We start from the raw sequence: 12,460 nt of genomic DNA on the forward strand, positions 1-12,460 counted from the left end.
GTCACCCTGCACACAACACCCAGCGCAGGAGCAATCGGAGAGATGTGCCTAGATGTGACGGTGGCACAGCAAGGAGACATCCAGGAAGGCTTCCAGAGGGGGTGACATCTGAGCAAGAATAAGAATCAAAGTGGGAAGTCAGAGGGGAAAGGGGAGGGGCATGGAGAAAGCAAACCAGTAAGCAGACAGGCAAGGTCAGGAGGTGGGAACAGCCAGGCCTGGCCAAAAGTTTGGTGTTGCGAGTTTGGTTGGGGAGGTAGCAAGGAACCAGATCGAAGAACGTCTCATACGGCATCCGATGAGCTAGACTTATTCTTCCGGGTGAGTACTTCTCAACCCTGGCTGCAGGGTACAATCCCCTGAGGACTGTATTTTGTTGTTGTTGTTGTTGTTGCTGCCATTTTATAGAATCAACATCTCTAGAATGGGCAGCTCAGAAGTTCATCTCTGATACTGCAGAGTTAAAGCCTGCTGAACAGCAGGCTTATTTTAAAATATACACATACACGTACACATGTATCTGCATATCACATGTATGTGCCTAGGCCACACCCCACATCACTTTCATGAGACCCTCCATGGTGGATTCCGTGCAGAGATGTTCTGTAAGCCCCCAGGTGATTCCAGTGTGCAGTGGCGAACTTGGCCTGAGGGAGAGGATGGGAAGGCACAAGACTGGTGACAGAAAGACCAGGATGGCTGGTAGAGGTGGCTCACACCTGTAATCCCAGCACTTTGGGAGGCCAAGGTGGGCGGATCACCTGAAGTCAGGAATTCAAGACCAGCCTGGCCAACATGGTGAAATCCCGTCTTCCCTAAAAATACAAAAATTAGCCGGGCGTGGTGGCACATGCCTGTAGTCCCAGCTACTCGGGAGGCTGAGGCAGGAGGATCGCTTGAACCCAGGAGGTGGAGGTTGCAGTAAGCTGAGATCGTGCCACTGCACTCCAGCCTGGGTGATAAGAGTGAGACTCTGTTTCAAAAAAAGAAAAAAGAAAGAAAGAAAGACGGGGGAGGAGGGGGTCTCCATCTGCTAGGGCTGCCATAACAAAGATCCACGGCCTAGGTAACTCAGAAATTTTCTGATAGTCCTAGAGGCTGGAAGTTCCTAATGAAGGTGTTGGAAGGCTTGGTGTCTTCTGAGACCCCCCTCCTTGGCTTGCAGATGGCCGTCATCTTTCTGCATCCTCATGTGGTCATCCGTCTGTGTTGCCTGTGTCCTACTCTCTTCGTTGTTGTTGTTTGAGACAGAGTCTTGCTCTGTAGCCCAGGCTGGAGTGCAGTGGCATGATCTCAGCTCACTACAGCCTCCGCCTCCTAGGTTCAAGTGACTCTCGTGCCTCAGCCTCCCGAGTAGCTGGGATGACAGATGCACACCACCATGCCTGGCTAGTTTTTGTATTTTTAGTAGAGATGGGGTCTCACTATGTTGCCCAGACTGGTCTTAAACTCCTGACCTCAAGTGATCTGCCTGCCTCCTCCTCCCAAAGTGCTGGTATTACAGGGGTGACCTACCATACCTGGCCTCTAATCTCTTTTTATAGGGACACCAGTCCTACTGGATTAGAGGTCTACCTTAACAGCCTCATTTCAACTTAATCAACTCCAGAGATCTGATTTCCGAGTATGGTTCCATTCTGAGGTACTGGGAATTGGAACCTCAACATACGGATTTTGGCAAGACACAATTCAGCCCATCAGCTGTTGTAGGAGCTCAGAGGGGAGATGATGAGCAACAAATTCAGGCAGCAGCAGGGGTGCACGTGGGGAGGAGAGAAAAAGTGGCATGGAAAGCTGTTGGGGGTTGTTGACTGGTGGGATGATGGAGGATCCAAGATGACTCCCCAGGTTCTAGCATGAACAATCGTGCCATCTGCTGAGGTGTTTGCAGGGAATGGAGATGAGGAGGGATGTGTTTCTTTTGCAGTATGTGACAATGACGGCAGATGGGGATTTGTAAGAAAACAGCCAGAGATTAAGGTCTGAGTATTATCATATGCGGAGGGCAGCTGAAACCAGAGGTGTAGATGAGATCTCTGTCCAGAAAATGTAGAGAGAGAACAGAAGATTGGCAACCAAACCTGGAGGAAGAGCAGCTTTTGAGGAGTGGGCAGAATGCAAGGACTAATCATTTGTAATTAAGCTGCAGAAACAAACCGAAGTACTAGCCACCTTCTTTCTGTCTATCCTGAAGCAGAGTCCTACTAAAGCATAAAGAAAGCGATGTGAAGGGAGAGCACTAATAAAGATGAAATGATGTGAACCATGAGTTACACAAAAGAGAGAATGAAACAAGAATCAAGAAAGCAGTTATTGATGGGTCCTTGGTTTGTTAATTAGAGGTCTGGCTTTCTCTGTCTTCTCATTTACTACATTACGCTGGTGAATTAATAGATTTCTCAACAAAAGAACATTTAAATCAACGTATGACACCTGTTTAAATTCTTAAGAAGCCATTAATTACACATTCTTAAGAAAATGAGCTATGACACAACTCTTCTAACTGTATAATTCCTATGTGTGATTCTTAATCAGGTGACTTTTCAGCTGCAAGACGGATCTTTTCTATTCATCTCCTCTGGTTCTGACCAATTAAACGTTTTCTTTCGCAATCATAACATTTCATATGCCAAATCTTCAAAAGAAAAGGAGCTTGTTAGCAACATATCATTTCCTGTTGCTAATTTATGCTGAATTTGAATTCTTAAAAGTATAACATATACATGTAGAACATTATTAACACATCCAGGCTTAGTTTAAAGAACAGTTTTTTTTTGGCTTGGCTTTGTGCAAATTTTTTAGAACAATTCTTTTTTAAAAAAAAACTTTACCAATTAATAAATCTATTCCTGTAAATTGAGGTTAAATTATACAGACAGAAAATACATGTATAAATTATAAGGGTGTGTAAGTTTGTTCAGAAGGAATCATTATTTTCAAAAGGAATTAGAGTGCCTACATAGACAGCCTTTTGGTGTTTTATAGCTTGACTCATGTTCAACATTTACTGACAGCATATCTTCAAGTCATTTACTTCATAGCCACCCAGTAACCACTCTAGATTTCTTTTCCAGAAACCAACCATTCCCAAACATCAAAGCTTGAATTTTCTGCATTGAGGATTTCTGAGCCCAATCCAGGGGCAGAGCTGGGGACCAGGGGTCTGGTTCCCAGTCAGCCACGCAGCCTAAAATTCAACAATCCTAACCTAGCTAAGCCTGTCTCTCAGAGCTGCTCACTAAGCAGGGGCAAATCAAGTTTATGGCACTTGCCAGGCACAGTGGCTCACGCCTATAATCCCAGCACTTTGGGAGGGTGAGGCATGCAGATCACCTGAGGTCAGGAGTTCAAGACCAGCCTGGCCAACATGGCGAAACCCTGTCTCTATTGAAAATAAAAAAATTAGCTGGGCATGGTGGCACACGCCTGTAATCCCAGCAACTCGGGAGGCTGAGACATGAGAATCGCTTGAACCCAGGAGATGGAGGTTGCAGTGAGCCAAGATTGCACCACTGCCTTCCAGCCTGGTGGATAGAGTGAGACTCTGTCTCAAAAAAAAACCAAAAACTTATAAGAAGCAACCACTTTATTGTCTACCACCATTCGATGCAGATCTGTATCAAGAGGCAGCTTTCTTTTATTCTTACACTATCACCTTTTAGTTGGACCCTATTACTCCCTGTCCTCTGAAAGAAGTCTGGAAGCAAACCATCAGTTGGTGTAATGTAATACATTATGGTCTTTTGGGAGATGTGAGTCACTGATTTTTTGTCCAATGAATCAATAATATTTGGGAGCCTGCAAAATTGGGGGCTGGAGTTAGTGTCCCTCATCTAGTCCTTCATCTGGGATAGGGTGGAGTCTTCAATCATCACACCCTGTTGTCAGTCACCTGGGAGCACTGGTGTAGCAAGGCTCATGGCATGGGGACAGACATTTCTTAAGCACCCAGCAGGGGGAACATAGCTGGGTAGGAAGCTTGCCTGTGTCCATTGTAGACATTGCTTGCTCATCACACATTGAAAGGAGCCCTTACAGCTTCCTGCCTCCACTGAATTTGACCCAATCCCACCTAACATCTCCAGACCTCACCATCTCATAGGGTATTGGCACAAAGACAAGATGCCTATGTTTCTGGTAGGTACACACTTTTTTGCAAAATCAAAATCTGCCCAAGGCCAAGTTGACTCTTCACATACCAGTCCTCTCACAAATGAAAAGCTTTTCATGCATAAATGTAGGGCTGCCCCCGCATTCAGCCTGAGAACACAGCCAGGTAATAGGAATTGGAGAGTGCAAGAAAGCTCCTCTCTCCATTCGATTATGTTCAACCTCTGAAGGCCAACTACAAAAGCAGCCACAGGGGCAGACACTTCATGAAAGCAGGTAAACAGGGCCATAACCATTCCCAACCTTTTTTCTCTCTCATACCTGATCTCCTTGCAGTGTGTGCTGGTCAAGGGGTGTCTTGGTGGCAATGTTGCTGTAGTAGGCATACGACAATTCCCAGTCCAGGGGGTAGTTGTCAATACCCTGGTAGTGTTTATACCCAAGATTCATTGAAGACAGCCTCTCACTCCCCTGGCCTCCAACCAAACTATACAACATGCCCTGTTAGGAAGAAATTGACAAAGAGTTCATGAGATTGTAGATAGGGTCATAAAATCCTAACACTGAAAGGTCGTCAGGCCCAATTCCTATATACAATCCTAGCCATTCCAGAAATATGTTAACTTGCCTTTTTTTTGAGACGGAGCCTTGCCCTGTCGCCCAGGCTGGAGTGCAGTGGCACAGTCTTGGCTCACTGCAAGCTCCGCCTCCCAGGTTCAAGTGATTCTCCTGCCTCAGCCTCCCGAGTAGCTGGGACTACAGGCGTGCACCACAATGCCCAGCTAATTTTTTATATTTTTAGTAGAGATGGGATTTCACCGTGTTAGCCAGGATGGTCTCGATCTCCTGACCTCATGATCTACCCACCTCGGTCTCTCAAAGTGCTGGGATTTAACTTGCCTTTTAAAAAAAATAATAAAATGAAATGGGAAAAAAGCCAATCCAGCTTTCTATTGGTTTACAAATTTCCAGCTAGCTGCCCTTCCTAATGTCAAATAGCTTAAAACGCCCTGACTTTTGCCTCTTCCTGGTACAAACGGGGATCTTTCATGACTTCTATTGCAGCACCTTCTTGGGCACCAGCCAACCATCCTAAGTCCCCTGTTCTGTTTCAGCGACATCATCGATGGACACAGGGTCTGGATGGCGGGCCCATGTCCCATCCTCACGCTCTCAGAATGTTTGTGCTGGAAGGGTCTTTGGAGATTGACTGGTCTGACCACCTCATCTCACAGTTGGGAAAAGAGAGGCCCAGAAAGGGGAAGTCGATTGTCCATGGTCAACCAGCCACTTCGTGGCAGAGATGGGACTAGGCTGTTTTCATTATTCCACCCTGGTGGGGGCTGCTTCCGGGACTCAGGAAAACATGCCGTCATTCAGGAGCATCTGTAAGCCAGAGGCATCATAAGCAAATAACTGGAAGGGAACGTGGAACCATTTGGGCACATCTCAACAGTCTGAGCCTCCCCAAACCACGCATACACAATCACCTATGCAAATCTGAAAACGAAAAGCAATCAGGGAACATTTAGCAGTGCTTATTGCGATGGTTCATTTGGTGTGTCAACTCTACTGTGCCATCGGGTACCCAGATGAAACATCATTTCTGGATGTGTCTGTGAGAGTGTTTCCAGATGAGATGAATATTTGAACTGGTGAGGTAAGCTACACAGACGGCCTTCTCCACTGTGAATGGGCATCATCCAATCTCTTGAGGGCCTCAATAGGACAAAAAGGCAGAGGAAAGAGAAACTGGTCCCTTTTTGCTTTCTGCCTGCCTGCCTGCTTGAGGCAGGAAGACATCAGGGTTTTTTGTATGTTTTTTTTTTGTTTTTTTGGTTTTATTCCTGCCCTTGGACTGGAATTTATGGCATCATCTCTCCTGATTCTCAGGCCTTCAGGCTTAGACTGGAATTACACTATTGGCTTTCCTGGCCCTCAGCTTGCAGACGGCAGACTGTGGGACTTCTCAGCCTCCATAATTGCATGAGCCAATTCTTTGTAAGAAACCTCTTCCTATATATATCTAATCCCATTGGTTCTGTTTCACTGGAGAACCCTGACTAATGCACTAGGAAAATGTAATTCTAAATGTTAGACTAGTTGCATAATAAATTTGGATTCAAAACCAGAAATGAAGCTGTCTGGTATGGCGTTTATTTTGATGACAGACTGCTGGATGCAGCAATACTTTGCTTCAAGGTCCAAGTGACTTCACTTAGCTAAAAAGTGATGTGGGATAATGGTCTCACAGGCAGAGTAATGACAAGAATTTGGTAAGGAGCACCTGTTCTTGAAGAACTGGGGTTCTGGCAAGCACTGACACTGTTCCTTAGCTGGTACACCAATCATCCCCCCAAGGCCTTGTCTAGAAATGAATGAAGTGCCCTTTTTCACTCACTGAAAGCAAAGGATCCTGTATTTAACACAGCCCCAGGACATTTATCTTGAGTGTAAAGATTTTTAAAGGACTCCAAGGAGCTGCAACATGTCCAGTTCTACCAGGGGCACGAGAGCATTGCTTTGCAAATATAACACAGGTGACTGATGTTAATGGAGCAATGAAATACTCTACCTGCAGCTGATCCCGAGGAACATTTAATCCAGTCTCATAAAAGACTGCGAGGTAGTAGGATGCTTTATGGTACCCACAGCAGCTGGAATCCATCAGAAAGGGGACGATAGAGCTAATTTGGTGAAGACCATCAACGCTAGAGAGTCTCTTTACAGCCTTCTCAAATATCTTCCCACCGATTTCTGATACAGATTCATTTTGGTTCCTTGGCACTGTAAATAACACAATTCAGAGCACACACAATTAATTACCATGGGATCGACGTGGCTTTAGAAAAAGAGGAAAAGCCAATTAAATCACCTGAGTTATTGATATGGTCGGTCCTGCAGTGCCTCAAAATATGCCACCTTCTAGGGAGGTAAATGAAACCCTTTGGGGATGCCATGGTGTCATTCTGTAAATAGCTTTTTCTTTGGCACTATATGACAGCCTAGTATCCTGGGGAAATGATGTGCTATATGTAGCTTAGAAATCGCCTCAAGAGAGTAATTTACTCAGTGTAACTCATCACTAAATCAGGACCACTGAAACTTCCAGAGAGACCTTTTCCCCCCTAAGACTCCCTAAAGAAGAATGCGTTTTATCTCACAAACAGTTCTTAGGTACTGCTCTAGAAAGTTGAGCAAAAGAACCTTATTTTTAGATGCTTTCTAGACATCTTTTGTCCCCAGTTTTTCTCATGGGTCTCCAAATAAAAAGAACGAGTCAACTTTTATTGAGAGCTTACAACATGCCAAGTACTGGGTTAAATGTCTTATGTAAATTATGTCATTTAATTGGTACACTTTTATAAGGTCGGTACTATTTTCAGCATCCCCATTTTTCACACGAAGAGACTGAGGCCTGGAGAAGAATAACTTGTCTAAAGTTACAAAGGCTGGCAAGAGGCAGAGCCAAGCAGTGAGCCCTGCTTCGAAGGTCACTAAAGTCAGAGTTCACAGTCACCCTGATGCACGTACCCTCAATGAAAAGTCAATCAGTTGCCTTAATAAGTACCTTACCACGCGGATAGAGACTTGTTTACACAACTGCTTTAAGCTATATGATGCTTCCTTTTGCATAATTCTCCCATGAATCTTTAAGCTGATCATCATTTAAGCCCAAACAAGCAAGTTTTATGGCCCTAGATGTACTGTTAGAGTCTTCTAAAGTCTATCTTCGTTATTCACATCTCTTGTTAATTCAGCCAACGAATGTTTACTTTCCATTATGTGCAAGGCACTATGCTAGATGCTGTGTTACAAAAGGCCATATAGGACTGCAAAGATACTATTTACATTTAACTTAAGACTTAACTTTTAACTTAAGACTTACATTTAACTTAGGATGTGAGTTAAATGTAAATGTACATGTAAATAACGTTGATGTAAATGTTAAGTTAAATGTCAACTTGACTAAAATTTCACCTGCCTAAGAACTATGTCCAACATTTTTCTTTTTTCTTCATTCCGTCAAAAATTAAAATGTTGTGGTTTGTTGTTGTTGTTTTTTTTTTTTGAGATGGAGTCTTGCTCTGTCGCCCAGGCTGGAGTGCAGTGGCGCGATCTCGGTTCACTGCAAGCTCCGCCTTCCGGGTTCACGCCATTCCCCTTCCTCAGCCTCCCGAGTAGCTGGGACTACAGGCGCCCGCCAGCACGCCCGGCTAATTTTTTGTATTTTAGTAGAGACGGGGTTTCACCGTGTTAGCCAGGATGGTCTGGATTTCCTGACCTCGTGATCCACCCGCCTAGGCCTCCCAAAGTGCTGGGATTACAGGCTTGAGCCACCGCGCCCGGCAAAATGTTGTTTTTTTTAAAGCTCAGGAGGCAACGAGAGAGACTCACTCTTATCAGCCCTTCATCAGGATTGAACACAGAAGAGTATCCAATGTGGGAAGGTTAGGGATGGGTTTATTTAAGGGCAATTTCCTTGCAGAGGTCCATGCTAAAAATGGAAGTTGAGATCAGAAGGACCCACAGATGAAATTGTGAATGCTGACACGTTGTCAATGAGCGGGTACTGGTGCCTGGGGGCACATGGGTGGGTTGGGTGTCCCTGAGATGGGGACACTGTGCCTGTGCTTGCAGACCCTGAGCTGTGGGGAAGGATGCAGCCACCACCTCCACCAGCTCTAAGGCATCCTCCAGCTACTAGCTTCTGGAACTCCTCCCTGCCTACCTCCTGGCTCTGCTTTTGCTTTTTTGATCCCAAGTACCTGGCACAGTAGGTGCTGAAAACATTCACTTTACTGAACGAATGGAGTTTGTTCCTTTTTCTGTATTTTTTTTAAACTCCCCAGAGAAATAACAGCTTGTCGTAAAAAAAAAAAAAAAAAAAAAAATTCAAACAATGCAGATTTGTATAAAATAAAAACAGAAATCCCATCTCCCTCAATCTTTCTTTAATAATGAAGATTAAAAACTATTAAAAGCGTGGTATGTAGGCTTTGACACTTTTGCTTGGTATATACAATAATTCATATCCAAATCTATTTACATATCTACATACACATTTTCTTTACCAAAATGGCGTATATGCCATTGTAGAGTCTGACTCTCAACTTTCTTTTTTAAATTAACTACACATTATGAATAACTCTCTGGGGCTGTCAGAAGCTCATTCTTTCTAATGCTTCAATAGTATTGCATTCCGTAGCTGTACCATTTTCCCCACCAGGCCTCTATTTTTAGACTCCTGTGTTGTTTCCAGTGGTTTTGCTATAACCAACAACGTGGCATTGAACATCCTCGAACATTTCCACTTCCCTCTGCTAATCTGTTAGGATGACATCTGCATGATAACACCCCTTTTCACCAGCAGCCTGCGGAATCTTGTCTTGGATTTTCCCTTTGCATAGTTAAGAGAAGTCCGTTCTACCCAGTCTTTAGTTGTAATAAGAACGTGGAATACACTGAATTCAGTAGACACTGTAGCACTCAGAGTTGCAAAATAAATTCTACTGCCACTTATTCATGTGTTTACTTTTAAATGTGTGCTCATCTTGGATGCCCCTCTGCACATTCCCAGCAAAGCAACGTTAACATTTGTTAACGATTCATCCCTGCCTCACCTATTCTGCCAAATGCCTAACTAAGATGATGAGTTTTGCCAGAGTACCCGTGGACCCGAGCTTTGTAGGCTCAGAGGAGGAAGAGACTCCAAACCAAATGAAGCTTCAAATGAAACACTTGTCCTGCCGACCCCTGGCACAGAACCCCAGAAATCATTAGCAGGAGCGCCCAGGTAGCTGAGATTGCTGGAGAATAAGGAACAAAAAGGGAATCCTTCACAAAGCTCAAATCTTTAGCACAAAAAAAACTTTGCAGATTGAAACACAGGCAGTTTGAAAGGGCTGTGTTATTTCTTTTGTATGTGAAATTCAAAACTCCCCCCAAAATATAACCAAACAGTATTTTCTCTGAAAAAGAATCAAATAATTTTCTTCAGTAGTAAATATAAATAAAAATAATAATCCTAAGGTAAAACTGCTCATTTTGCACATTTGGTAAACTTTGAATTCCAACTGTTGCTCAAAAGCAAAGGCATAATGTCTTGGGTGATATTGTGAAACTGGTGATTTTAAAGTCAGTTTAATGAAACTGTTAATTTCACCCATCTGGCTTAGCATATGCATTTTTTTCTAGTCAATCTGTAACTAAAAACATGCCTTGTTTATGGAGATTAATGGTTTAATGAAGAAACAAACAAACAAAATAGAAGAAGCAGCCATTTTCCCATTTTCTTTCTTTCAGCGCCCAAAGCTAAGAAACAAAAGCCACTACCACCACTAATTACCCCTTACTATTTTCCATGTAGCCCAGAATCATTTATTTTGCTTTTTTCCCCTTTTTCACAGTAATATCATAAGGTCACCGTTTGTGTGCTCATCTTTAGAAGAGGCAAAAAGCAGAATGTGAGAAGGTAGCCACTTGCTAAAGGCCCCGGAGCTGGGACCAGCGTCTGTTTGAGAATTCAGGAGCAGAAAGACACCTCATTCCTTGTGACAGGAATGTAGACATCAATAGGAAAGTCATTTTTAGTTTCAAGCTTCTGAAGGTTGTAATGCATCCAAAGTAGAAGTTTGAAAGGGGAAAAAAAGGAAAGGAGAAAATGTCACTTAACTATTAAAAGGAATGATCTACACCAAGTTGACTGGTTTATAAAAACACAGGGCATTCCTCATCTGCACTCTGACCTGGAGATCCTCATTGGGCTCACAGCCTGCTTTCTTTTTCTTTTTCAAAAAAAGCCTATTTGGGCCATGTGCAGTGGCGCACGCCTGTAATCCCAGCACTTTGGGAGGCCGAGGCGGGCAGATCACGAGGTCAGGAAATCGAGACTATCCTGGCTAACACGGTGAAACCCCTATCTCTACTAAAAATACAAAAAAAAATTAGCAGGGTGTGGTGGCGAGTGCCTGTAGTCCCATCTACTTGAGAGAGTGAGGCAGGAGAATGGCGTGAACCCGGGAGGCGGAGCTTGCAGTGAGCCGAGATCGCGCCACTGCACTCCAGCCTGGGCGACAGAGTGAGACTCTGTCTCAAAAAAAAAAAAAGCCTATTTTTACCTTTGTATGTACTGTGTAAATTTTCTTTTCTTCCTTCTTTTTTATTTTATTTTATTTTATTGAGACAGAATCTTGCTCTGTCACCCAGACTGGAGTGCAGTGGTATGATCTTGGCTCATTGCAACCTCCGCCTCCCAGGTTCAAGCAATTCTCCTGCCTCAGTTCCCGAGTAGCTGGGATTACAGGGATGCACACCGTGCTGGCTAATTTTTTTTTTTTTTTTTTTTTTTTTGGTAGAGACAGGATTTTGCCATGTTTGCCAGTCTGGTCTCGAACTCCTGGCCTCAAGCAATCCACCCACCTCTGCCTACGAAAGTGCTGGGATTACAGGCTTGAGCCACGGCGCCCAGCCTATTTTATTTTATTTTATTTTTTAATAGAGACAGGGCTTCGCTATGTTGCTTAGGCTGGTCTTGAACTCCTGGCCTCAAGTGATCCTCCCGCATTGGCCTCCCAAAAGACTGGAATTACAGGTATGAGCCTGCGCTCCTGACTCCGTATAAACTTTCTGATTTTACACATGTCATTTTTCTCCCTGCCTTCTTCCTTTCCTTCCCTCCTTCCTCCATTTCTCTCTCTCTCCTTTCGGAGCTGTTATTCTCTGAGCAAGAAAAGCATAGCCCATTGTTTGTTTTCTTGGTGTCTCTGTGTATTTTTTTAAAAAAACTATATGTATGCTTTTAAAAAAAAGATAATAAAGATGATGGTTCTTCAACTAACAGGGAACACAGCTCTTAAAAGGAAACAGTATCCCGATGTTATTATGTAACATAGTTGTATTTCTAACATCTCCACTCTCTGCGTTTTAAGGTCTCCAAATAAACATCGCAATTGTTGGCAAAAATAAAGTCAAAAGCAAGGTAGAGCTTCGCTAGTGCAGCCAGTCACTCCTTGGCGTATTGTGTGGGGACACCTCTGCCCCCACACTCAGCACTCCGGAGCCTGGGGGCAAGAGGCAGCAGTGGTCCTGAAAGGGGCGCAGATGGTGTCAGCCCAGGGAGCCGAGCCCAACCTTGGACCTGGCCCCATCCCAGAGAACCATTTGTTGGCAGACCTTGGACTTCCTTTAGCCACAGGCACCAACTCCCTTGGTCAGAGGTGCCTAGTGCAGATGAAAGGCAGGAAAGGAATAAATAGGCCTGGCCTTAGGGCAGATGTCCCTGGGGCCATGCTGCCCAGCTCCCCCCTCCCCTCTCTGCCTTCATGTCACCTGTTCAGTGCCTTTGTGT

At 44.2% G+C, this 12,460-nt stretch overlaps 1 protein-coding gene across 2 annotated transcripts in view; it reads right to left on the reverse strand.

The window, feature by feature from the left end:
• SEL1L3 (SEL1L family member 3) overlaps positions 1-12,460 on the reverse strand; it is a 117,259-nt gene that overhangs the window by 50,125 nt on the left and 54,674 nt on the right. For both annotated transcript variants that reach the window (XM_055111256.2, XM_034958392.4), the window contains exons 10-11: positions 6,686-6,897; positions 4,432-4,611 (exon numbers count right to left, since the gene is read on the reverse strand). In XM_055111256.2, the coding sequence (XP_054967231.1) occupies positions 4,432-4,611; positions 6,686-6,897 (392 nt within the window). The remainder of the gene's footprint in view (positions 1-4,431; positions 4,612-6,685; positions 6,898-12,460) is intronic.

This window comes from Pan paniscus, chromosome 3 (genome assembly GCF_029289425.2).
Source record: "Pan paniscus chromosome 3, NHGRI_mPanPan1-v2.0_pri, whole genome shotgun sequence".
NCBI classification, from domain to species: domain Eukaryota; kingdom Metazoa; phylum Chordata; class Mammalia; order Primates; family Hominidae; genus Pan; species Pan paniscus.